This window comes from Dermacentor albipictus, chromosome 2 (assembly GCF_038994185.2).
Source record: "Dermacentor albipictus isolate Rhodes 1998 colony chromosome 2, USDA_Dalb.pri_finalv2, whole genome shotgun sequence".
In the NCBI taxonomy this organism is placed as follows: domain Eukaryota; kingdom Metazoa; phylum Arthropoda; class Arachnida; order Ixodida; family Ixodidae; genus Dermacentor; species Dermacentor albipictus.
This window is the reverse complement of record NC_091822.1, coordinates 64,555,695-64,583,666: the sequence shown is the minus strand read 5'-3', so window position 1 is coordinate 64,583,666 and position 27,972 is coordinate 64,555,695. Positions and strand designations below refer to the sequence as shown.

General features: G+C 45.5%; 1 protein-coding gene across 3 annotated transcripts in view; it reads right to left on the bottom strand.

Annotated features, from left to right (window-relative positions):
- LOC135903235 (golgin subfamily A member 3-like) overlaps window positions 1–27,972 on the bottom strand; it is an 83,617-nt gene that overhangs the window by 9,160 nt on the left and 46,485 nt on the right. For all 3 annotated transcript variants that reach the window (XM_065433653.2, XM_065433652.2, XM_065433654.2), the window contains exons 9-16: window positions 26,060–26,298; window positions 22,451–22,767; window positions 16,727–16,941; window positions 14,400–14,678; window positions 12,202–12,318; window positions 8,473–8,598; window positions 7,321–7,448; window positions 4,353–4,450 (exon numbers count right to left, since the gene is read on the bottom strand). In XM_065433653.2, the coding sequence (XP_065289725.1) occupies window positions 4,353–4,450; window positions 7,321–7,448; window positions 8,473–8,598; window positions 12,202–12,318; window positions 14,400–14,678; window positions 16,727–16,941; window positions 22,451–22,767; window positions 26,060–26,298 (1,519 nt within the window). The remainder of the gene's footprint in view (window positions 1–4,352; window positions 4,451–7,320; window positions 7,449–8,472; window positions 8,599–12,201; window positions 12,319–14,399; window positions 14,679–16,726; window positions 16,942–22,450; window positions 22,768–26,059; window positions 26,299–27,972) is intronic.

Below are 27,972 nucleotides of genomic sequence, written 5' to 3'. Positions count from 1 at the left end.
GCGAGTGTTTGAAAGGCATAGGAAAAAAAAACGCTCAGATAAAATTCGTGTTGCAGCAACCAGGTTAAGCAATACATTAGGCCACCTGTTTGAACACCATGCCTCCTTCTTAGAAGATCTAAATTCTTGCCTTGGAGCAATGTGGGAACTGGTACACCGATGGCTTTTCTTGTTTTCATAAGCAAATAATTGCTTTTTAAATTTATGAGCGCGCTAGTAATCTCGCAGTGCTAGCTGCCACCAGGGAAGAAGAGTCGTAAAGGCGACAACTACATACCTGCTAAGCCATGAAGCTTGACATTCTTTAAAGGAAAAAAAAAAAAAAACTTGTGGACATGAAGCAGAAAGGGGGATGAATAGTGCAAATGTTTTTTCACTTTCTTTTTAGCACATACCTTTTTAGGACTCATGCACCTTTACAATGATTTACTTTCGATGCAGTGAACAAGCAGCGACTGAAAACCAATACAGTCAAACCTCGATATATCGAACAAGGACATAGTGAGTTACTGCATATATCATACCCTTTCTATATCAACTGGAAAATCACATGCATTTTTATTCTTTTGCTTCAAACGGGGCCGGATGTAAAATCGAGATATTCAACTCTGCCACCCCAGACCACATGCGCTCTGTTGACAGGTGGCGAGATTTCCCGCAACACCCTCGAAGATAGCGGTGGCGCGATGGGCATTCCCGATTGCTGCGCACTATAGCTGCACACATCAATCGTGCCAAGGGCGCCATTTGAATGTAGCAAAATACACACAAGGCGGCTTGGCTAGTTCGACAATGTCAACGACACATTGCATTTGCCGCCGGCCTCAGAATCTCCACCGCTTCGGTGGCAGAAGTAATTGGCGCCATCCATCAGGACAGCCGGAAAGCAAATCCGCGTCCCTTGCACGGCCTTCTGGATCGGCGCGCACCGATCCAGAAGGCCGTGCCATTTCAACCCTCTTCTCAAATCCTCTCCTCTTGCCCTCCCTCACCTTCGACTGTCTCCAAGCGTGCTAGCTTAGCCTGCTGCATGAAGTTTCATGCTTCATTATCTGCTGCTATAGGGAAGCGTGTGCTGCTGTGCATTGACAGGCATGGGCAGTTTCGTCAGTTTCGGGGTCTTCGATAGCTGTGTGCTTGTGCTCTGCGATGTTCCACCCATTTCACGACTCGCACTGCTCGTGCATCGTGCAGTGGTGCACAAATACCTCAAAAACAAGCCCTGTAAGGTTGTTCCGGGTGCCTAAAGACGACAGGTGAGCGCTCAGACTTATGGACATCAGAAGGTGCATGTACACAAACACGACCTTATACATGTGTGTCTTCCATGAGTCTCCGGACATCATTGTGCCTTGATTGTGCTACAATTGGCTCTTACCGGTAGACAAAGCTGACAAGTAGTTGTTCCTCCTCATTGACACCTGGTCTATGACTTGTGTTTTTCCGTGCTAAGTCTCATTCTGCAACTTGAGTAACTTGTCCGGCTTTCCCCCTTCTGTTCTCAGTGCTTTTTCTGTGTGTCACATTCTACAAACGTACTAGCAGCTGAAAAATTACTGTTTGTGCTTATGTATTATATTATCAATAGGAAAACCACATGAACAACCTTCATGTGTAGGCATGATACACTTTTTTTTTTTCTGGAAGGCATGAGCATTGCAAGTGTCCAACATGCAGATTTTTGCAGTTCGTGTTTATTACACAAAGGATTGTTCAGTATACAAGGTATGACTTAGTGCCTTAGGTGACATAATTTTAATGCTAAGCATTGCGTCCGTGGTGAAAGAAAAGTCGTGTTGTTGGCTTATTTCACCTGGTCTTTGATTGAGGAATAGGGTTTTCTGTGAATGTTTTGTATGTGCTGCTGCAAAAGCTGACTACCTTTTGCTCCCCTTGCGACCGTTACTCAAGTTGTGGCCAAGTGTAAAATAATGTGATAATGTGTATCTCTGTTTTTAGTACAATGTTATTTTTCTTCTGCCATGTCTACTTCATTTTGTTCAGTAGTAATGAATATGTCACACATTTCATACACTTTTGTGTAGGTATATAAGTAAGTTCTTGTTCTTTTTATTGGTATGGCTGTCAGTAAAACAATCTTAACATTTTATTCTATTGTTTAGGTATTTTGCATGTCATTGTTTTTGCAATTACCAGTGAATTTTTCCTTCATTTAGTTGTCATGACTACGTCATACAAGTCGTCCAGTTTTGTGCAATATCTGAGTGAGTATATCAGAAGATCTCAGTGCGCATTTCAGAAGCTCTTCTACACTTTGGTCTTGAGGGCCATATATAAAAATCTTTTTTTTTATATGTGTGTACATGAAACGGCCTTCGCATTTTCTTGAGTTTTGTTTTATATTTATTTTTTTGTTATTTCGCTGTCTCTGAACTTTCGTGTTGTTTAGTGGTCATGTACATGTCATGCCTCTTTCACTTTTGTTCATTTCCCGAGCGGGTATCATACCAACTTATACGAAAATCTTTGTTTTCGGAAAATGAAGTCAATAAAACGAGGCCAAAGATCTGATGTCTTGGAAGTGGAGTTTATATATGTTCTGGCACATGCTGGCATGCTCAAAGTATGGACAAGACTGTGTGCGTGCAAACAACAAATGAAGAACCCATGGCGCACCATGCGCTAGTTCACAAACAATTCCAATGCCTGGCATAGCGCATGCACACAATAAAAAAAATTTATGCGCCGCGGACAGGCAAAAAAAAAGTAAAAGTAAAGGTGCGCGGGGCATGTGGAAGGGTGGAAAGAGAGCGAAGCGGGTCGTCATAAGAAAAGGAGAAAAGAAAGCGCGCTAGGGTGAGGAGGCACCACACGGCTGCTATTCCTGCTGCCATGACAACGTAAACAATCGTGTGCGCCGCCATTTTGCCAAAGTACCGCCCTCCTGCTAAGGTCTAACTGAAGGGGACCTTGGCGCTAGCGTCAAAAGAGCGTCTGCATTAAAACAGCCAATGGCAGCCATGCGAACATTCACGCCTGGGTTTGCTGCACTGACTCTTCATCGGTGCCACACTTGGTGCCTGCGGCACCTCACGAGAACTGGCAGTTGCGTTGTTCACTGGGCTCACTCACAGACGTCTTGGCAGACGCCACTTAATACTTCATTACTGACAGTGTTTCAAAATGCTTCGATTGACGGACGTGGAGATTGCAGCAGAAGTAGCGGCCAAACAATGACGCTGCCGAGGCTGATTCCGTAAGCGCTGATGTTGCTCCGCTCCCGATTTAAACTGAGGCTGTAGCTGCTTTGGCCCTTTTACACCGCTACTGCAGCGCAATATAGGGCACCAGCCTATCACTTATGGATCGCTTGACTATGTTGAAGACTCCGCGTTTAAGCACGTGGCTGCCAATAAGAAGCAGGCTACACTGCTGCAGTACTTTCAGCCAAATAAATACTTTGTGTGAAGCTTCAAGTGAGCATTTACTGCATCACAATTTGTGAGTGATCGGGTATCATTGTTCGGAGCGCGCATTCGGGGGTGTGCTCCGAAGGTTCGGGTGCGCAGACGTCGCGCAGCTGACGAAGTTGAATCGACCACGCGCTCCCAGCTGACGTCGTCAGTGCGGCCTAGGCCAATTGTACGTGGTGCAACTGAACGGACGCTCCGAACAACGATCCGCGATCGTGCCCTTGGTTCATTGAATAATTTGCAGATGTTTTTGACACGCTTTTTATGTGATTCTATATATCGAATTCTGTCTATATCGAACTATTTCATGATCACCGCACTGTTCGATATATCGAGGTTCGACTGTACATTGTTCTTAGATTGCAGTCCCTTCCTTATTCAGCAACGTTGCTGTTGCCAATTTCATCTGCTTCTGGCACATGTCCGAGTAAACTTGCTTCAAGCTGGTAGCAGCATATGGTGTCCTTTTCCCCCACTGCAGGATAGCTTAGGCACTATCACAATTTTTTCCTTGTAAGTGTTTTTCGCAACCTTGTGCCACCCTATTTTCAACACCTGTGAACTTCTTCATGAACAGAACCTGCTTTTCGTAAAACTTTACTGAACATTAATAAAATCGTATAAAGGGCCCAAATTCGTAAACTCTTTAAGAAATATTTGTGAGAGTTGGCAGGTAGTATCTGATTATTCATTTGTTTCGTGCCTGTGTTTGGGCCCTAACTGACAGAGTTACGCTTGCTGCACTGTGTGTCGTTCTGTAGCATTCTCAAACTTTCGTGATGCTTGCTATGCAGATGCCCACGCTAGAGCGAGCAGCGCTAGCACAAGAAGTATGTGCAGCAAAAATTCATATGTTACCAGTTTCCTCGACCTCTTCACTGAACTTTCACCCCAGCAGTTCCATCTGTATATACGCACCTTTCTTAGGAAGTTCCACATTCTGCCGAATCTGGCTGTGAAGAGTGTTCAAGTCCTGCTTGAGCGAGTCGAGGCACACCTGGAGGCTCCCCAGTGGCCTGCAAGCAATCATGAATAAAATAATCAGTGTGCATGTCTAAAAGACAGGTGGTTAATCTATGTGGCAAGCACAGTTGAACCCACTTATATAGAAGGCGACAGTTCTGCCAAAAAGTGGTCATCGTATCAGTAGTAGTTCGTTTTACGTGGACTCATCCTTCAAGACATGCCAAAACTAATGCCACTGAAGCTGGAGCCAGCAGTTACGCTACAACACCACTTTGGTTCGGTTTACAGCACATTTTTGTTCCAAACATTTTCCCGCACCTAGATGCAAATTTTGAAACGGAAGCCATCTATACTGGGCTGGAAGTGCTAACTATTGCTGCATACTGCCAAGGTGCAAATGTGCAATGTTACAGAGGCGATGAGCCACATGATAATGAGCACAGTCAGAGCCATAAATTTACATTGTTTAGCTCGCTTCTGCTGAAAGGTACAAAGCTCTAAAGATAGAACATTAGCGCGACCCGTCAGCAACCAGCAATGATTTCCCAATAATGGCACAGTAACTGATGACCCTTGGCATTTTTGCATGGCAGTGGTGTTTCATGCCCCATACGTGCATATAAACAGCAACAACAGCAGCGCTAAAGCAGGCACTGCATGACTTTCAAAATAAGCAAGCAGAGCTCGCTCATATTGGACATCATTTTTTCATCATGGCTGGACTGGAGCAAGGCGCACACTACTGCATGCCCAGTTCAGCCATGCTTTCGTGACTCAGACGGCCCATTTCTATAATTTTTTCAGTGCGCTTTCTCTATGTTACAACTGGTTTTGAAGCATTCGTTGTAACATTACGGCGCTATAAAATTCTGCATTACATATGGCCACAGGTTCAATACATAGGATCAGAAAACTGTAAATTGAAATGTGATTGTCGTAATAACTGATAGATCTTTATAAGCCATCATCCGATTTTTTGGTCTCCCTAGGGGCTGCAACATCGTCCGAAAAATCAGGCAGTCTGAAAAAATTGAATGCATGCCTTCCTCCAAGGGCTCCAATTGCCACAGACACCTCCAAGATAGCTCTTAAATCCTACCAGTATACTTTTTAGGCATATCGGTGCTCATGCTGCGACACAATATGGTGAGTGCACGTATGTATAATTGAAGAATACTGCATACTGTGTCCCGTGACAAAGGCCCCTTTCTGCTTGTTGTATGCTTCACTGCCATACATTGTGCATACTTGACCATGTAACACCGCTATACTGCGGCAAAGATTGCTTTCAAAAACTGGCATTATACAGTTAAAACTCGATCTAAGGAAAGCCGATTTTACGAAGTTCCCGATCCAGCGAAGGAATTTCCATTCCCAGGCAGGTACCTATAGAGTTCAATGTTGTTGTCAACCCAAATTAATGAAACTAACTTGACCAAACTCGATTTAACGAAGTTTTTCCTGAAACGAATGAGGAAAAAAAGTGGTGATTTCTTTCTCATTTTGACACAGATGGGTTTTTCTTCCGAGCGTGCACTCTAAAGCCAACACGTTAAAACATCTAGGTGCCCTAGTCGTGCCCCTAGCTTTATTTTGACGAGGCTGCACGCCACGCCCATGCACGGAACTGCAAACTCAACACCGCCTCGGTAGAGGTGGCGGTGGTTGCTTTCGTTATTTCATGGTTTATGCAACAGATGGCTGGATTAGTGGCAAATACAATGCTGCGGTAGCTTTTGCATGCTGCTACGTTACAATTTTACATTTTGAAGGACCAAAAAATTCCCTCGATTTTACAAACTTCCTGATTTAACTAAATAATTCGAGCGTGGTCATCAGTTCATTAAATCAAGTTTCAGCTGTGCAATGCTTGACGCTCCACATACTTTCCTCGCTTTGAAGCCATCAGCGAGAATGACAAAGGCAGAGTCACCATTGCTGACAGCGGCAAATTCTTTCAATGAAAAAAGACAACACTGAACAGTGGAAAGCTTGGTAGCCAATATCAAAGCAGCTAGGCCTAGGGTTGTCATGCTGGCTGCAGCTGCTAGCCGATTGGCATGCAAGAGCACTGGTCCAATTATTGCAATTTCGAACCTGTGGTCACAGCAAAAAGTCTCGAATGGCAAAAGATATCAGCGTCCGAAATTGCAGACATTCTTTATATTGGCTCTATGGGGTACCTGTTGCCGTGAAGGCATCCGAACAATCAAGCATGTCTGCAAAATCAAGCATCAGACAAATAAGTTGTTGGCTGTATTCAGAATCATTGTACGTGGGTTCAACTGTATTTAAATCAATGTGCACGTGATAAGTGTGCGTTTATTGAGCCAGTGTGAATCCAGTTGATTCGATCCATTTGTGGGTTTTAATGTCCCAAAGCAACAATGGAGCTGTCAAAGACACCGTAGAGGGGGGAAGCTCTGGGTTAATTTCTACCACCTAGAGTTCTTGAAGAAGTATACTTATACATATAAGTAAACTGTCCACAGTATAGTTTACACACTGCAGTCTTAAAAACGCAGTGATAGCTGTAGGCACAAGGACAATTTTAGATTACATTCTGAGGTTATATGTGCAATAGCCCTAATCTGATTATGAGGCAGGCCGTAGTGGGGGACTCTAGAATAATTTCAACTACCTGGAGTTCTTTAACGTGTACCTACATCTAGGCACGCGGGCATTATTGTATTTCGTCCCTATCAAAATGCAGCCGCCAGGGTTGGGATCAAACCCGCGAAGTCGAGCTCAGCTGCGCAACATCATAGCCACTGGGTGACCACAGCGGATACCTGCTAGGACAATGTGGCCATGAGACACGACTGTGCAGCAGTGTACAGCGACAGACCTTGAGGCTTAAAGACTTTGTCTTTAAAGGCAATACTAAGAAAGCACCATGTAAAAACACACTGCGTCTCACCTGCTGGTCGGTTGTGAAGAACACTGCTGGAGCAATTCCGTGATGTATGAATCATCGTAGTCTGGTGTGACGTTGGGCAGGGCAAACTCGGTGGTCTCCGCCAGTTCCGTGAGCTGCCTCTGAAGCTCCTGGGAAAAAACAAACATGGCAATACTGAGGACAGGGATTCTAAGGACGCTTTCTGCACTTGATAATGGTAAATTTACTCAACTGGACAAGCATGGACTCGAGTTTTACTCAGGTTTGTGGCAGAAAAAATTTAAGAGAGCTGCTGAAGCAGGAATTCAATGCCACATTTAACCCCATCAGGCACCTTGATGACCTGAGCTTGTTATGAGCAACAGACTCTTTTTCTTGGGTTATGACAAGCCCTCCTCACAACATAGATGGCAATAGACATTCTATCATCATCGCTTTTATTGAGCTAAATTTCCCACAATAGTTGCAGAGATATTCCTGTGTTCTCACCAGATTATTAAACACGATATAACTATTACCATGTTATGGTCAAGGTCTGGCTGGCCTTTTTGGTGGACCACTGTTTTGAGTTCCGAAAATCACTACATTTAATGGAAAGTTTATCCCAGCATTTAACGGGAGGTGGCATGTACCCTTTCAAAGGCTGACACCACCCTAATACAGGTTGCAGGCATGCATATGAAGGCTCCCTAACGGACATTTTGCATTCACGAATTATCCCGGGCACGGTCAGGGGCATGCATTAACAGCCGAACGAGTATACGTGGCACTTGCACACGTCGGTCTAGGCGCACAAGCTTTATTTGCATTCTGCCCCATCATGACGCAGCCACTGCAGCTGGGAATCAAGCCCATAATTTCAAGCAGAACGCAATCAGCCACTGTGGCAGGTATTCATTACCTAACAACTAACAGAGGTTGACAGTTCAGTTTCCAGGTGTACCAACAGGCCACAAATTTGCGGTGCCTTGCTGTACCAGCAGTGGAGCATTATTAGCTACAAGAGCGTGCGACATCAGTGAGACAATACGGGATCCGTGAAAACAGCGATTGTGTCTGACAAATCTAGGAGCCCGGCTGACACTCGATCTGTGCCACCCAAAGACATTTTTTTTCCTGCTTTCGGGATAAGAAAAGAGAAACGTCACAGGTAATGTGCGTCCACACACTGACCTTGCACTGCTCCATGCGCGAGCGCAGCACATTCTTGAGCTCCTGCAGCCTGGCCTGGAAGGTGAACTTCTCCTTGCGCACCGACATCAGCTCGGCCGACAGGTTGGAGTGATGCTGCTGGGCCTCCTGACGGATGATGCATACAAAGTCACAGCGAGTCACGGAAGAGGAAAGACAGAGTGGCAAAAAATTTTGTCTCGGTTTTTGTTGTTGTTGTTTTATGGGTAGCTGCCAACTCTATAAGGCTTCTAGTCTCTGATTGCGCAAAAAATAATTAATTATGTCATCTGTTAAAGCAACTGGTTTGAAATGCATGTCCTGTGCGATGCAACTTTGGCCTTGAAGCAGGTATACCCATCACGTGACGGAAACTGGAGGCTGTGCTCACATCACCGTGCAAGCTGCCTACTGCAAACTGCATCGGTCAGCCTAGTGCACTGGTTATCACACTGCACCGTGACGATGTCACCGAAAGCTGGACGCACACCACAACATCAGCCAATATTTTTTTTCATTTATTTATTTATTTATTTATTCGTATATATACAGTAATCTAAAAGGCATTATAGTAGGAACATTACTTTTACAAGAAAATGGCAATAGGATTAAGCAAACATTAACAATGACGAAAGATACAAAACAGATATGCAAGGAAAATACAATTCTACCATACAAAATATGACAAAAGGAATAGATGACAACCCAAAGTGTGGTAAACGAAGACCCTTGCTAACATCAGGCTTCGCATATTTCTGAAGGTACATGCAAAGCAAAGACAATTCACTCAGCACTTCTTTGCACTCAACACGGCACGGGCCTTGTCTTCTGCTGTCGCACCTTTACGAACGCAGAGCCCTGCTCTAACCTTCATTTTTCTCTCACCATTACACCACAGAGTTAGCGTCAAATATGCTTGGCTTTTATCAACATGATCATGGTGCGGTCTGCAAACCACTGCACCAGAATGGCTAACTAGACTGTCGGTGATTTGTCATATACCATGTGACCACCAACCTCGGATGCCTTTGACAAAACGAGACTTGCTTCAAGGCTGAAGCCACGCTGCACTTGTCATGCATATTGAATTGGTTGCATTGAAATGTGATGAATTTATTTATTCCGTGCATTTGAAGAGAAGGTTTCATGGTGTAATTAATGGGACAATGACAGTCTATCAAGAGAGGAAAGGAATGACAGAAAAGTTGTCACAAAAAAATATTAAAAATGGTAATAAACAATGTGTTAGATCAAGCTAAAGCAATCAATCAGTGCGTGAAGCTGTCATCTAGGTTGCCACTTTCCCAAGAGCAGAGCCTTCATAGGTGAAGAAATGATGCCAATGTGGGAAAAATTGGCACTGTCACTGTAAAATAAAAAATAAAAAAGAAACAGCACCAGCTCTTATGATACTATGCGTTCCATTTGTGAGTAGTTAACTGCAGGCAAGCATCCATAATACAGTCAACTTCTGTTAATTCAACTTGGATTGATGAAATTTATTTAATTATCTGGCGGGTTGAATTAAACAAGATGTGTCCCATGTGCGGCACTGTATCCTTTGCACAAGCAACAGTGTTAAATTTCCTGATGTTTGATATTCAATTCGATATTCATAATTTTTTTTCTTGATTCGATTCAACGTTTGATTCGAAATCTGCTATATTTGGTATTCGCAACCCTAGAAAATAGGCATTGTCGACAAGATATGACGTGTGTTCACCAATTTCACCGTACTTGAAACACCACCAATACAGATGCGGCCGCTATTGCAGCCACCACGGCAGTAGCTACATCAGTCACAGTTTGGGTCAGGCGCATGCATGATGACCAGCCAAGTTCGAATTATTCAGTGAAGGCTAATTTCTGGTCTGAAATAACGAAAGTTTCATACCATAGAAATGTATGGGCACTGGCCGAGACCTTCGGTCACGATCAAATTAAATGAAAAATCACATTAGTCGGAGTTGAATGAATTGAAGCCTACTGCAATAAGAATTACTACACTAAATAAAAGGAAACAGTTTTGTCAATTTTATTTGATTTTTCTGCGGAAGAACTCCCTGGTGCTACCTCTTCACACCGACTTGTTAAACCTCGATATGATGAACTTCAACACAACAAAATTTTCTTTATAATGAAGTATTTAACTTTTCATAAGCTCTTGTCCATAGAACACAGCGTATTTAGAACCTCAATATAATGAATTGTGTTTGTATGTGATTATAAGAAAATTTCACTGCCACCGCAAAGGAATGCCAAAAAAATAAATGCAAACTTTCGCAAATGCAGATTGTGAAATGATTAAATTACAAGTGGCTGCTTGCAGATGCGCCTCTCCAATCGCGTAGGGCGCGACAAGGGCAACCACCTAGGTGGAATTGCATCATGTTCTGTATAAAGTACAAGTGCGATAAGATCCTATCACACCCCGCGCATTGTGTGCTTTAGGTGCGAGTGAAAGTGTGCAAGGGTGAGACAAGAAAGATGGTGGCTTTACAAGTGCCGCCTTCCCTCGCGAGCAAAGGGAGAAAGAGGGGGAGAGGAGCTCACTCGCGATAACACGTGCAAGGGGCGGGGCTAAATTGGTACGCAACGCGATTTCTGGAGCGAGTCTCGACCGTGGCGGTGCAAGACTGTAAGCACAGCTGAGCACACGCGCAGCTGAGCGCACCCTACTTTATACGTAATCTGCTACGTGTGCAAAGATTGGGCGTGCCGAGACGGCACCACGTAAGGTGTCTTGCCGTGGGTTTAGTGTTGGGGGTTGTGTTATCTCGAGTTTCGGTGACCCATTGGGGCAAGAAGCAGAGGAAGCATTCGCTCTCTGCTGCCCACGCCTTTCCTGATAATGTCGTCCCAGTGTGGGCAATGCTATCAGGCACGGGGGTGGAGTGCACGCGAAAGTGTGGCTGGCTTTGCTTAATTCATTGTGGCGAGAAGTTATCGTTGACATACCTGGCACAAAACCATATCATTCGTTGCCAACTGCCAAATTTATCAAAATGAATTGTTTTCTCATTAAGATTTGCTGCTTTCCACTGCCCCATAATACGGAAAATTCTGTGGCCCCTTTCCATGTAAAACAAAATAAATCGGCGACTGTACTTATTTGCATAGGTTACGAAATTTCAATATAACGAAGCAAATCGCAGATTTTACTGACTTCATTAAATCAAGGTTTAACTATTTGCAGAGTGTGATGCCCTCTCTGTATTGGTGTATGACTCGTTCGGAATACTTTGACAATTCTGAACTCTGAAATTTGAACCGAAGCGAATACCAAACAACATAATGTTCGATAGAACATTTGAAGCTTTTGAATATTCACATAAGCTTAAAGGTATGACAGGAACACTGCTGTCTACATGAAGAGAGCTCCAAGTGGTAAACAAAGAGTTTTGCTCGCTCCAGAGTGTGCGTACCTCTGAGGGTATGTGCAAAGCACAGAACTCGCACAGTAGCAGCCAGCACAGCGTGACATCTGGAATCCTAGGTGCAGCGAACATGTGAGAGCCCACTTGTCGCAGGCAATCTGAATGCCTGAAGAATGGCGTTGACCCTTCATTCATGATTTTCTTCGCAGCTAAATCCTCGCTTCACGCAAAGTAAATGTTGCGAGGTTTTCTAAAGGGTGCCAACAACAGCCAACACTGTTGCCATCACGGCAATAAACAGCACCAACATTCCGGAAAACGGTGCAACATTTCGGCTCGCAGTGTTGTCACGTACCTCAAGCTGCCTGCGTAGCCCCATCACCTCAGCCTGGTGGGCAGTCTCGGCCAGGCGCACGCGCTCCTGGAGTGCCGCCACTTCCTGGGTCTTCTCCTTCACATTCCAGCTCAGCAACTGCAGCCAACAAGAAAAAAAAGAGTGCAGCATTGTTCAAAGCCTCGCACCCACACACAGCATCTCGTTGCATTCAAATGTGGTAAACAACAAAAATAAACGCAGGTAAAATATCAGCTTATTTAATTCACTCGGGTCAAACTCGTGTTGCAAGCCGGTTATGCATTCGGCTTCACATTTCCGTGCCAGGATGCACTCGTGCTCCGCTCCTTGCTTTACAACGCATACCTACGCCTTGCTGCTCGACGTGCCACTGCTTCTAAGGCACTTTCTTAGCAGCCTTGTGATTAATTAATTTGATTAACTTAATTATGAGGTATTATGTGCCAGAACCACCATCTGATTATGAGGCACACTGTAGTGGGCGGTCTAAGGCTTAATTTTGACTACCTGGATTTCTTTAACGTTCACCTAAATCTAAGAACATTTTTGTGTTGGAGCCATGGGAGAAACTGGCACGAATGCAGCTGCTTTCGTTTTTAAAAGCGAATTGCTGCTACGCGATGTGACGCACGCGCCAATCGTCTCAAATTGCCAGCTCCCACCGAATAAATAGAGGGCTAAGGTTGGCAATTATTCGCTCGTTTTATGCCTGTGTCTGTTGCTTAATGAATACAGCATTTGAATAATGCCAAGGGGGACCCTGATTTGAATCATGCCACTGAGAACATTTTCTTTTAATTGAAAAGGCCCAAATGAGCCACCACAAAATGCCCGGAAGGAGGTAACGAATGCTTCATATTAAAAACATACGTCCTGTGCACTTCACGGAACACAGACAGCAACAGCCAAGCACCCCCTATGTGTTGACATTGAGATTCCTCCAGCTTTAATCAACGCTTAGTGGTTCTTGTGCAGGATGTCATCATCATCATTATCATCCCTTTGCGATTTAGTGGTACCCAGCGCACAACCTAGAACATGAGTCGTAAACAATGTCGCTTGACTAAAGAACATGTATAGCATACTGCTACACACTCTAATGATTCTGGGGTGACTAATGCTCCTTCTTTTTTTTTTCCTAGTGTAAGGGCACTCACTGTATTTCAGACCCAGATAATACAGGTGTGCGACATGCTCCAAATGGCCTGGAATGTTTGCAGTACTATACGGCCACGCCAGATAGCAGCAATCCAAGAAACAGTGCCAAAGAGCAGAGTTTCTTCTTTTACACAACTTTTGCTCACTAGCCTGCATTATGCCTCCATGAAGTTGATACACCACTACTTCTTTGTGGCAATCTTTAGAATGTCACTAAATGAAATGGTTTCTACAGCGCTGCCTACTTTGGGCCAAAGTTTTCATATCGACGTTCACAAATGTATGTGAATAATGACTTGTTCCTGTTATGGGTGACAAAGTCTGCCTGGGGTCTGTTTATAACAGAACAGAGAAAGCTACCTGTACTAAATGACAGGCAAGATTTGTTGCTTCCATGGCTGTGCAGCAGCACACTTGAATGCATAACCTGAATCATAGGCTGTACCAGCATCCACCCGATCTGGACGGTGAAGCAACCAATCCTGTTCGATGTCTTCTCATGGTATATTCCACTGGTTCCTACCACATGCCGACTCGATTTGTGAGGAGGAGGAGCCTTCTCGAGGTTGGAGTCAGAGAAATTTTCATCATCATCACCAGTCACCAAAATTCTTTCAGGTCACAGTCGCGATTTTGGTACGAAGCTGTGAGCACCTCTGAGCTTTCCAAGCTGGAGCACAGTGCTCTAAATGAACCAAGTGAGAACCAAGCCAAATACAAAGTACACCACCAAAAGTGCTTTAAAGCACTCGAAAGCAGTTACTCAAATGCACCATCAGAGTACAAAGTGCTGTCCAAAGTAGGCTGTAAGGAAGGCTTAGTGCTTCAATGGAACTGCAGCCACGCATCAACTGCACTATAGAAAACAGGCAAAAAGAAACTGCATGCAGGCGACGAAAGGAGAAGGGGCTGCCGAGGGCCACATTGTTTTGTTTTTGAATACTTGTTATTGTTCCGAAATAAAACTTAGGACGTATTGGTAGTACAGTCTCTCTGGTCCTTCTAAAACATGCATGTCCTGAATCCCAGGCACCACTCACCTTCATCTGTTGCTCGAGGGCGGGGTCCCTTTCGTGAGCATTGCGCAGCTTAGCCTCCAGCTCCTGCCTGGCCGCCTGGGAAGCAGCCAGGTCCCCCCGGAGGGCTTCGAGCCGCCCCTGTGCCTCCCGCAGCTGCAACTCGAGACTCTGCGCCCGCTCGGCCTGGGTCTGGGCCTTCAGGCGGCCTGCGTCTGCCGACTGGCTCGCCTCCGACAGACCCTGCTTCAGGCTCGAGAGCTGCCGCTGCAGCTGGCCCCCACGCCGCTTCTCCTCAAAGATCTGCAAGGGAGAAAGAGCAACAGTCAGCGGGCCGCAGTCATGTGCACAAAGTAAAAACAACACTGACGGGGGGGAAAAACACAAGCACATGTGCCAACTCGTAACTGTGGTTTGAACATATACACAATCAAAATACAGCACATTTCCATTAATTCAACTCTGGTTAACTCGATTTTTTGGTTGATTTGATCCCTATCAAAGGTCGCGGCTGGTGGCCTTGCATTTCTATGGTCAAAACTTTCGTCATTCCGATGAAAAAAAAATAATTGGCCTTCGTCAGATAACTCAAACTTGACCAGCCAGCACGCATGCGTCTGACCCTTATGGTGACCCCAATAGTGACCCCTTTAGTTGCAGCATCTGTCTCGGCAAAGCCTAGAGGACAGTGAACTTGGATCACTATAGGGGCAATTGTACAGCCAAGCTGCTGTTCAACCGAGCACTTTTGCAACAGCCCTTTCCTTGTATATTCAACAAAAAGTACAGCTGATTTGATTTTTATTTTGGTAAAAACCCACGAAAACGATGCAACAAAAAAAGAAAAGGAAAAGGAACACTATCTACTGGTACAATAATTTACTCTTGTACATGTAGCGAGATGGAGGAATGGTCGACGCTGATGTGGAACACAGCTATTTGACTTCTTGCATGGTGTGGTTATTGTGCTTTACTACGACCGATGAAATCATGGGTAAAGAAGTGCAGGCGCACCGCAAACAACGTCCCCCTATGTGGGAGACAGTGTTGCTGCTGACCTAAGCGAACGAACGACGACCTTACCATGCCCTTAAGCTGCAAACAGAGACTCACTGCCAGTGGAAGTTCAACAGAGCTGCAAGTCGGGCTGAATGACAATTCAGGGTCGAAGCAGTCGTATTCACACGAGGAAGCCTCATCATGTGCAGAAGTGTAATGTTGCAGAAGCACCCTCCTGCCTTTCAAATGGCCACAGCGTATGTCACAAAGACTTCATAATCACTTAAAACTTTCAATGTTTCTATGGAGAAGTGCACGCCTTTAACATATTTGCATTGCCTCGTATAATTTCACTTTGGAATAACCTAGTACCCATTACAGAAGATCATCACACTTGTTTGCGTTAACGTTCATATGAATGTTATGCTTCTTGTTGATGTACAGTGTTGCATTTTTTTTCATTTGATTGTGTGAGCTTGTTTTCATTTACATATATGCCCCATATCTTGTTCCATTTCATCTTCAAGTGCTGTTGATAGCATGCTATGGTTGTAGTGCTGTATCTTTCTTCATTAGTGTAACACTGTTTCACATATATTTTTTTCATGTTACTCTGATTTCGTAACTGTTTGCTCTCTTTCTCGTGTAATGTTATCTCCCTTCTCAATGCCGCATATAGGAGCAAGTAAGGTATCATGAACAAATAAACAAATGGTGACTGAAATCTCCTCTGTGGCTCCTTTGTTCACATAGGAGATGCAGAGCTGCAACAAGCATCTGCAATAATCAGACTGACTTAGAGGAGTCTACTCTCCACACCACAGAATGCCAAGGCATGCCAGCAAGAAACAACATGCTTGCGAAAGCTTAGTCTCCGTCCTCCAGCTCAGTGTTTTACATCACCGTGCTATGCCACAAAAGTGGGGCGTTCTCATCCCGTGATACCTGTCGTGCCTGCCGGAGCATTTATTTTTGTGTGAATACCCCCAAGGAAATACAAGATGACAAAATGGTCACAGCAAGAAAGAAAGAGGCAAAACACAGAGTACCTGGAGTGTTTCATGCATTTTGTTACTGGTGAGTTCAAATGTCTTTGTATTAGCTCCTTGACAAAGGTAAGAACTTTATCTTTCTTTTTCTTTTTTTCAAATACAATGACGCAGATTCGTCCGAAATAAAATTTCTAGGGGTGTGCGAATACCAAATAGTAGATTTCGAATCGTATATCAAATCGAATCAAGCAAAACAAGTTGAATATCGGATCGAATAACAAAATATTATTTACCCAAGTCGGGCGGGGTGAGAAAGTCCCCCCGAGCTTCTACTGACCGCAGAAAGTGCGCCCCACTCACCCTCTGCCGCAACTCCTTGCTCAGCGTGCGCTCTTTCTCCAGCTCTCGCTGGAGGTCAGCCACTGATGTCTGGTGAAGGGCCTGCGCCTGGTCAGCGCGCCCCTGCACCTGCTCCAGCTGGCACTGCAGCTCAGCCATGTGGCCACCCTGCGCCGACAGCTGCTGCTCCAGCTGCTCCACGCAGGCACGCAGCTCCTCCTGTGCCTTCAGGGAACCTACAAATATAGAAGTGGCATGGGGCACAAGTTGAGAAGGATGTACAAAGCACACGTACCTTTACATTTACGTTTTGAACCGTTTCTTGTTACTGTGCCAGCAGTTAATGGCACGAAGGTGGTTTTGATGCGTCTGTTCATCTGTCCTTTCCATTGTACCCTCGTCCTCGTCGTCATTATCACGCCGCATCCTCGGGCCACCTCCTCATGCTCAGACTCATTCTTGCGCCACGTGACAAAGAAAAACAAAACTTTGCCAACCACCGCCAATGGGGACTGAACACATGCCCCTGTCACGATGCGCAGCGGTGAGCCAGATGTGCTAGCCACCATACTATCAGGCACTTTCGGAGCTTAGAAATATGAGCAGAGTTTTGCGAGAGGTGCAGACTCTAGGAGTGGCGGTGGACGTGCATGCATCTTGGCATCCACAGCAGGCAATATATTACTCTAGTGGATGAGGACGGCGTTTTTTTTGTCACAAAGGTGTCGTTCTTGGAAAGATGGTTGTGTCCACAGCAAGAGCCTGCTGTTGGCACAACAAGAGTTCAAAACTGTAGAAATCACTGAAGACTGCCAATTCGTTTTTTTTTTTCCCGAGCTTATTTGAGTTTTCACCACACTTATGCGACTAGCCACGCATTTATTGTAACCGAACTGCAGTTCAACTCGTTGCTCTTGTAGGACTGTGGTAGGCCTAGTCACAGCAAAGCTTGCCCAAGTAAGAAAAATATTAATGCAGGAAGTTTGATTAGTACCAAACTCAACATTGTGGGGAATTTCTGGCACTATTAAGAAGAAGAAAACAGGACGGGGAGAACTTTGGTCTTCAACTGATCATAGCTGGAAAAACTAAAGGTAAGAGACGTTGCAACTGAAATAAGCAGCTGATATATGTGTATGAGCCCCTTCAGTCACGCACTCAAAGAATTTGGCTATCTCTCTCATCAGCTAATTGCTATGCAAGCACAATGAGTAGCGACGAGCATGTGCTCATGGAGCACATTCTTCTGTTGCGACATGGTCTGTAATTTTTCTAAGTGAAAGGAGTCTAGGACCAGCGTTCCTCCTATTCTGTTCTCTTCTTCGATTTTCTAAAAAGTGCTAGCAATATCTGATAAGAAAAGTACTAGCTGTGCTCACAGCTGACAGTTAGCAATTATAAATGTTTAGGGAAAGCTCCTGACTAAATACCCGCAGCTGCGACAGGGTCAACTAAACTTTACTAGGAGATGTGGTGATTGGCCTTGGAGATGCTTCCCCATACTGGTACAAGGAGAGGCCATCATCCTCACTGGTCTCAGCATTTCCTCAAAGACACAATTTCAATGTTCGCCACTATGTATTATGTTGCGTCTTGGAAAAAGTACAAAAATGCTGGGGTATGTGAATACCAAATAAGTAAATTTCCAATCCCAATTAAATTATGGTGTTTTAGCATGCCGAAATTACTATCTGATTATAAGGCACGCCGTAGTGGGGGACTCTGGAAATTTGGACCACCTGAGATTCTTTGATGTCCATCTAAATCTAAGTACACGGGTGTATTTGCATTTTGCCCGCATCGAAATGCGGCCGCCATGGCCAGGATTCTATCCCGCGACCTCGTGCTTAGCAGCCCAACACCATAGCCACTGAGCAACTACGGCAGGTGTAGATTTCCAATCGCATATTGAATTAAATAAAGAAAAAGACAGCCAAATATTGAATCGAATGTCGAATATGAAAAAAGAATTCACAAAATTTATAGCTTAAAATTTTGGGTAAGAAGAGAGAGAGAGAGAAATTTATTTACAGAAAGGCAGAGGGGTCGGCCTGAGCTATTACTTGCTCTGGCCTGCTACTCTACACTGGCGAAAAGGGACGGGGAGGAAAAGGGCTGATGAATTATGATGATATAATCATCACTTGAACATATATTTAGCATGTGTCCTGTGTACGGGCAAGAATGACAGCAACTTGTCTCTTCCATTGCAAAGATCCATAAGAGACCGCTATCAGACGAGTTTCTTTTAGGTCCTTGGCCTAATGCAAACAGCACAGCCCTGGTAACAAGTGCCGCTATAGCTTTTCTCCAAGCCACTGGGCTGGACCCACGGCTTTAGATATGCCACAACTCTGTGAATTTGCATACACGCATCTCTTGGATAAGCAAATGTGCTGTACATGCTCAGGAGTCTCCAAGCATTGCACAACAATAATGTAGCAAGTTATCAGCAATGTAGGTACATAAAAATCAAAAGATATGTGCAGTACGGTCTACTCTCAATAAACGGAGCACCAAATTAGTGTGCCAGCACTGATTACAGCTCAGTTATAGTATGTGAAGGTCGTAAAAAGATATTTTTATCAATAGAATTTAAAATAGAGTCGAGTGTTATTTTCCATCTGAAGCTAGAGGATTAGCGACGTTACGTTGTACTGAATAGTACCAATGAGCAAGTGACAACAATGACGTCCTATGGATATCTTATAGACATCTACTGCCAGGACCAGGGATATCTAGGGGATGTGTGGAATACGTCCTACGGACGTCCCTCACATGATCGTTTGGCCCCACTTCCCACGTCTTGCGGACATCCTTTGCAAGTCCGTGATGGACATCATGGGAGCAATGCTGCATACATGTGACAGACACATGGCTTGGCCTTTCGCATAGTGTTTTGAAGAACCAAGTTGCGCATTCAAAAAAGACAACCACAGGAAAGGCAACGGAAGTGGAAAGAGCACAAGTGGTGTTTGCATAGTTTGCATAGTGGTTGCTATAATGTTTATTATGTTCGTAGCGTATGCTGTATGAGAAATGCAACCAATACATTGTGTGCGCATATTATGTGTGTGGACAGGCACGAGTGGAAGTGAAGTATACTCCTCATGCTTCAAAGCCTTCTGCCACATGCAGGAGGCTCATCGAACTAACTCAACTTTTCAAAGTATGGTAAATTGCGTCAGAAAATTCGCAAAGTGCTACAGACATGATAGCTTCAACTTGTAATCCAAACACGAAAGATAACATAATTCTGTTACGAGGAAACTCTCACAAAGCCTCTTGTAGGACAAATATTGAGGTATGTGCCGAAAAAGGTCTACGTGTGATATCCGGACACATCTGCGGTAGGACATCTGAAACCGGGCATCCGGTGAATGTCCTATCTGTTTCTGAAACGGTGCACGGGCATTGAGACATTATTCGGATGTCCCACGGATGATAGGTTTTTCACTGGAAAAGATCTCAGTTTATTTGTGGGCCTGTTCTTTTTTTTTGGCAAACTCTTAACGTATAGAAAGTTTTGCTTTTTCAGTTTTCCTCCGAAATATAAAGGAGATCCCCATCTTTACAGCAGGGGGCTTATTGTAAGGCCAGTCTGTGCAACAGACGAAAGCACGGACCACGCATCACGTGACCCAAGCACTGCTACGTGCGTGGCCATCATCGGTGCTATGCTGGTGGACTAGTCAGCACTGCCAGTTAAAAGGGCCCTGAAACATTTTTTTTATTGAACTTGAGAAATCCATTCGACGTTAAAATAGGCTATTTCAGAAATACTTAGCAGCAAAAAAGTAATTCCGATATGTTCAGCATAACCGAAGTTATTGGCAATCAAAGATCAATTTTGATTCCCACCGCGGTGCTCTGCTCCTTCATGCCTTTAACTGTAAAGGCTACGGCAGAGCTGGGTGGGTGCACAATGATTTGCCTACTGAACCATGGCATGCAGTTTAAATTTAATTTTGGATGTTCAGGTAGACGCCGCTATTTCTGATTTCGGTACCTATGACTCACCAAACACCAAACGCTGTGGTCCTCAGAGAGCCGCAGTGAGCTCAGAGAGCAGGCACGGCACCCCGCTGCGGCCATGACAGCTATGCTACGTAGCAGAATGCAGCTACATGCAACTGTAGTGCGCATGCGCAGGGTTTGCCTTTTGCCCGACAGAGCTAGCGTGTGCACTAGTGCTCACATATGTCACCCTGACCATGGTATGTGGTGCAGACCGGCTTTGTCCTGCACCAGCTTGACCGACAGATAGTAGCCACATCTAACTTGCACATTTCAATGTGCCATTCAAGCTCAATACAAAGTTATGTCTGCTAATGTGTCTAGCCAGGAGCAGCCAGGAATGAGCGCCCACTGGCAAGCATACGCCTGGTTTGACCTTAAGTTTCGTGTGGTTCAAGGCTAGTTGAGTGTTCAAAACTAATTGAAATTAGCGAGATCCAACAACTACGACACTGATAAGCAGTGGGGCAAAAGTTTAATTCCTATGTGCGAATTAAACTTTTACATTAAATTAAATTAAAATGGAAGTATGTAATTCTTGAAATTGAAAACAAAGGTGTTTGCTTACTTAAGCCTGTTTATTAAACCGCGTCACTAAATGTACACAGTAACAGTAGGAAGTGCACTGGTTCAAGCACTCTTCTTGATTGATACCAACAACCAGCCAACAGCAACCGTCTATGAGAATCTTGCACAAGATGACATATGCAAGCAGCTGGCAGCTTCAAAAAAGGTGAGGCGATGGCCTCGTACGAAAAGAGAGTGTTTGAGAAAAAGGTGACTTCCCACTCCACTTGTGAGCTCCATGTGTGGCGCACGACTTCAAAATTTGGTTGAGGTGTTCACTGCAACATATGCTGCCCGTGGACTGTGTTTTTTCCCCAAGCTCGACGGGTGGTTCAGGACCCCTTTAAGATCCGGTACCTTTTCGTTGTTGGGTTCAGCGTCATTTGCCGCCTGTTGAACTTCACACCTCACTCCTGACGAACGGCGTCAGGAACGAGAGGCGGCTGTTCAGTGTGTCGCAAAGATGGCTGTCTTAAACAACCTTGTTGTCATCTTGTACACTCTCTTTCGTTTGCGAGGTGGTTGTCGGCTTTCCGAGTGTCGTGCGGCTGCTGCAAATGAATCTACGTCAATCCGGCACCTAACCATAACTTTAGCTGCCGACACCTGACGAAGCAGCACCAGTTAGGCCTAACAACCAAGGCAGTATGCCCATGACAAAAATTCGCCACTGGCCGATTTGGTAACAGGGAACAAGCCGTCGAGCAATGCTTGCTGCAAACATCTTAGTGCAGGTGACTCAGCAACAATCAGTCCCAAGATCAAGCATATGGGTTAGATTGACGGCTGTTGGAGTGGCGTTTATTTTGTTTGCCATATCCAAAGTGATCTGTATGCCTTCCAGCGGCTAGTCTGCCCGATCTTTGCACATGCTTTCGCACTTGCTGAAATACTCATTTGCAATGCATCAAACTGATAGGAGAACATGCCAGTTGGAAAATGTAAAAATTCTGTTTTGGTACGTATATTTCTGCACGTTCTCTCTTTGTATGTGTTTGTGTTTTGTTAAGAATGCTGGCGGCTGCGGTAGAAGAGATGCTATTTAGTCATGAGAGCACTGCATCCTTGTCCTTCCCCTCTTAGCGTCCGCGTTTTTTATCGCACATTCCACGAAATTAGCCACGAATTGAGCAAACATGAAAAGGAGGCAAGATCCCTTACCTGCGAGCCGTCCTTGTTCCCTTTCCAGCTGCAGCAGCAGTTCTTGGTTCTTTTCGGCGAGCTCTGTCTGCTCCTCCTGAGTCTTTGCCGCCTCATCGGTCTGAGCCTCGGCACTTGCTCTCTGCGGTTGTTCCAGGGTCTGGACTTCCTGGTTGACCAGTTTCTGGTCCTGCCGCCGCAACTGGTCCTCCCGCTGTTGTGACTCAGCATTGGCCGCATTGGCCAGCTGCACCTGGGCCAGCTTGAGCTCCTTCATCTTCTCGCGGAGCTTGCGCGTCAACAGACGAATGTTGGACTTGTGCATGCGTTCCTGCTCCCTGTACCGACATGTAAGTGCAAAGTATAGACGCGTGACAGTGCCAACGAATCACAAAGAATGAACGCATCCTTCCAAGGAATCAACACGTCCTCCTATAATGCTACTTCCTACACCAGGGGTCGTGTTCTTGGTTCTTGGACAATCACTTTCAACGATACTAGTGCCTTCGCATGACACAGTGCTTGACCAGCCAATCAGCTCATCGGGTTTCGCTCAACCAGCCAATAAGCGCGCGCTGAAAGCAATCTCACCAAAAGCAATTGTCCGAAAGTATGTCCCCAGCCCACTGGCATGTTAATGCTGCCAAAAGATTACAGCATATTGAAGGGTACCATATTTAGTCGCATAATGAATGCACTTTTTTTCCTAAAATACCAATGCAAAGTTAGGGGGTGTGTTTATTATATGGGATAAATTTTATGCGAACTCTTTTGAAACAGAAAAATTTGAGAAGTAAGATGGTAATGGTTTTAAATATGCATTAGATAACTTGTTGTAGTAAAAAAACATGTATACTATTTGCAAATCGTAACAGCATTTTTATTGCACTTCACTCTGCATAGGAACCACCAGACCTGCACAACAAGTCTGGTGGTTGCTGCTTCATCCACATTGTCATTTCACAACAGCTCATCTTCACAGCCACTTCTGGCCACCTGCCATTATCGCAAGCATCACGTTGAAGCGCTGCTTTTTGGCACCTGTTGTTTTGGCAGCACGCTGTGTATGCCTCTTCCTCGACCTTCCTGCTCATCGGCATGTCAATGTTTATTGGTGTCTGACCAGCATTTGTTTTGTGAGCAGATAAACTCTCTGTCCCACAGCAGGTGCATAACTCGACTTAGGGCCCATCACACACAGTGAAACCAAAGACAGGCAGAGAAGCGAGCGACAGACAAGTGAATTCGACAGTACACTCGACTATGCCCGCTATTCCGCCTGAGTGCTGGCAGCCCCTTCTTCACTTGGACTCTTCCATGCGCAACGCTCGGCTACCCGTCCACACATTGCGCATGCTCTTCTATTACGTATGAGTAAAGTCCCTAAACAGCGCAAGGTTACTGCTGCAGACAACCTGTTCTGTTTTCTTTTTTCTCTCTCAAGTCTGCGAGGTTCCTTTGCGCCGGCACTGGCCGCAAGCATGCATTAAGCGTTAAGTGCACTTGCTTTAAACACGTGTGAAAGTAAACGATCCTAGCCTCTCCGAAAAAACTACAGCACGGCTGTTCGATTGTGGGACTGTAGATGAGCAAAGTTGGGGGTGCATTTATTATGCGAGTATATATGGTATTAATGTGTCAGGAGATTGAAGCACATTCAGGAGCATATACAGCAAGATCCATGGTTTAAGAGAACATCTAACCAGCAATAAAGCCAATATAAGTGAAACATTTCTTTACCTTTCATTGGAAGGAAGTGGCTAATATAATCCATCAGACATATGTTGTACAACAGAAGGTACTGCACAATCTGCGGACTTTTATCTCATATTTCAGCGATTTCTGAAGGCAGAATGCTTGTGCTCCCTTAAACAGTGGCCCTTACTATACAATAACTAAGGAGTGGAGCCTTGTTCATATGTTCTAGAAAAAAAAACGAAATTTAAAACAAACAAGCCGAAGTCAATAAAAATTTCCATTTCACTAGAAAAGCGGAACATAGACATAGCAATGTATTCGACTATTAAGCACTAGTAAGGTTCGTAGTATTATGGACAGTTGTAAATTGCACTAAACATCTTAATAACTAAAGTGCAGTGTAGCTTGCCTAAAGACACATTAACGGAGTTCACTTGGTGACTGCCAAGCACTTACCGTCGCAACACTAGTGCGAGCCACAACACAGTGCGAGCCACTTACGCGCTTGGCCACATGCACTTGTTCATGTCACTTCCAACAATTGCCACGTGGAAAGATTATGTGCATCAAGGCATATCGGCTGGCTGTTGGCCTTGTACCCAGAGAATATCACATGGTTGCCCACACGTCGCACAGGCCGCACATGTTGACAGTCAATGCTGGCAGCCCAAGCTCACGGTTGATGTCTACGCCCTTTCTCTTCATGTTGTGGTTCTAACAAGAGCTTGTTCAGCTTTTCCTTGCACAGGAAAGACTTGTGCTTATTCGATGCTATTGTCGCAGCTATTCAGAAGACTAATGCAAGTGTTGCATGAGTGAGCTGTTATTGTGCCAGCTCCATTCCTGGCTGCACAAGCAGTGCATGAGGACACCACATAGCTCATTCAGGCAATGCAGCGACTGTGGGCTGCTTTCATTTCTGCAAGCGATGCACACTTGGGCCGGTCCCGCACAAAGAGGTGGCAGGGAACGGTGGCGGGTTTCGGTTTTCAGCTATTAAAAGCTTGCAGTAAGCTTCTACACCACGCACACTCTCCAACAGATATATGAAGAAGCTTATTGTGATAGGGTTGGCGGTGACAGCTGTGAATGCTGCATGCAATGACCCGTGGGGAGACGTGCTGGTATTGGAATAGGACATGTGCACTCGAATTTTCACGTGATATGGAAGGGAGAGCTCAATGGCTCTGGTGAGTACTGCAGGGAAGCTGCTGCACGGGACGACTACTGCTCTCAATCATGCGTGCTTCGCACTGTTTCCTGTTTACACTGTTTACAATGGAGCTAGTGGCTGGAAAACGTAACATGCGATCACAGTTTGGCGATGTACTGAATGTCAGTGCTGAAGGATCGTGTTTGTTGGGACATTATCAACTGGTAAGAAAAGAAGCGTAGCTATATTGAGTCATTTTCTGTGTTGCTCAAGACCAGTGTTGCTCGATGATGTATTTGACGCGGGGATGCAAGAGTTCTGAGCTGCCATGGCGAACAAGCGCCGAACCCTGCGGAAAGCGATGCAATCAGCGTGCAACGGTTGGGTATTTTTTGATTTCGGAGACAAATCTGGTTTGCTGTATCGAGTGGCAAGACAATTCCCCTTCTATGGGGAACTGTATGGAAAGTCTCTATGGGGATTTCAAGGAGAATTTTTTTTATTTTGTTATATTCGTTATTTCATTATATCCCATCTCGTTATAATGAGGTTCGAGTGTATACGCAAGCATGTATGCATCGAAGCCCTCGCTAGTACCACAAGTAAACGGCGCGTGCAAAGTGCATGTAAGTCTTGCAAGATTTTGCCCTTTATGAAAAGAAGCATACTCTTAAGCAACTACTGCCAAGCACAGAACTTATGAATATTTCCGGCTCTTAATGGATAGGCGCTGCTTTCTGGAACCCCAGCCAGGCAGGAAGACCCGAAAAATTATTTACCTGCTGGCCATCTCGCGTGTGGCGAGCGTCTGTTCCAGTTCCCGGACGCGTGTCTCCCATGTGGACAGGTCGTGCAGCTGCGCCTGCTCCTGGAGGCTGGCCACCCGGCGGGCCTCTTCCCGGACCAACCGCTGGGCTGACTCCTGCAGCTGGCTCTGCAGGACGGCATTGCGCTGTGCCATGGTCTCCAGCTGAGCCTCGGCATGTTCCAGCCGCTCCTCCGACTGCTGCAGTTTCTCCTGCGAGGTGCGACAGGCCATGCAGAATTAAGCTGCTTCAGCACAGCGTTGCTCAACATGCACTCTGCTCACATTTCGCATGTAGTACAGGCAATGCAAAAAACTGCACTGATTTTGCATTTTTGATGTGTGCACCCTTCAGAGACACAAACAATGTGCAGCCAACTTGGCTGCAATTACAAAGAAGTCTAGCAAGCAGACGTGCCGTTATTTGCTCTATCTACACTGAAGCTAAGCTAGGTCTGTATCTGACTTTCTGCTACCAGCCTGAACATTACCAAGCATTGTGCATATGCACACAAGCGTTTCTACTGAGCAGCCATGTGCAACTTGTTAAGATGTGCAGTTTGTGGGGATGTGCGACTCTCGCACATCCCCTGGTATGTTGTTTTCCCCGCATGTCTCCTGTTTCCTGTAATCTGGCTTTGCTGCATGCCTTTACGCCTTTACGGCGGAATGGCTGCAGAGTAGTGTGAAATGGCACGAGTGTTGTGCTACTAGCGCCACCTAACGGCGGGGTTAGTTGGGCATGACAGGGAGTAGGCTCTTCCTTTTTGACTCGGGATCGGCGGACGGTATGGTTGCAGAGTAGTACGAGGTGGCACGAGTGTTGCGCTGCTAGCACCACCTAACGGCGGGGTTAGTTGGGCGTGACAGGGAGTAGGCTCTTCCTTTTTGGCTCGGGATCGGCAAGCAGCGTGGAAGTTCCGCACATGCGCCAGCGAGACCGTCTCGCGAGGCCTACAACGGAATGGGCGAACACGATCGTTCGAACACGCCACCGTTCACGTGACCATACACCCGAATGACCAGGTGTTAGTGTCCAGCATAGGACGAACACATTCGCTCACTATACGGTTGCGGCGAGTCAGACTTCCTTGATTAGTCGGGCACCTGTCGGCATGTTCTATCCATAATAAGTCGGCAGGCTATAGATTGGTGTATAAAAGGATTGTAAATGGGCCCCGTACCCCGTCAAGCTGCTTCAAGGCAGCTTTTTGTCCCCGGCCTTTTTCTCTTGGAGAAATAAATGAATCTTGAATCTTGAATAAAGGCCCTTGTGATTGTCTGCACTACTGTGTTGTCTTTCCTTTGTCCTAAGAGCCCGGGTGAGACCCCACAACGTATGATGTGAAGTAGATGATATAGTTCGAGGCGAAACTGTCTGTTATACTGTGCCTTAGGGGAAATGCTTGACTCTCGCACATCTCCTGACATATGTCTTACTGGCACATTGGTACTGTCTTACTGGCACAGTGACGAAAACTGCCCCTTACAATTCTCAGATGCTGAGTGGGGTTGAACTCACATCGCAAGGATTCCTTAAGGAGCGCAAGCAGACACATTAGCAGGCTGCAGCACAAATGCACTGGGTATGGCCACTTTTCAATGAATGCTTTTCACGCCAACACTTAAGTTAGCTGTGCCTCGAAGGCACTGGGCATGTGCTGCTCTTCAATGAAGCTCTCGCCAACTTGGGTCACTGAGTATATGTGCCACTGGGTTTGCGGCAAGTGAGGGAACAATCCTCAGCGTTTGCACGCACCAGAGCGCCACACTTCTAGTCTTGGAGGCCACGCACGGACTTCTCGGCAGTGCCATAGATGGCGCGGCGTGTCCAAGAAATGTGAGAGAGAAGTCCGGTGAGTACGTGAGAGAGGCTTGGTGTCCAGC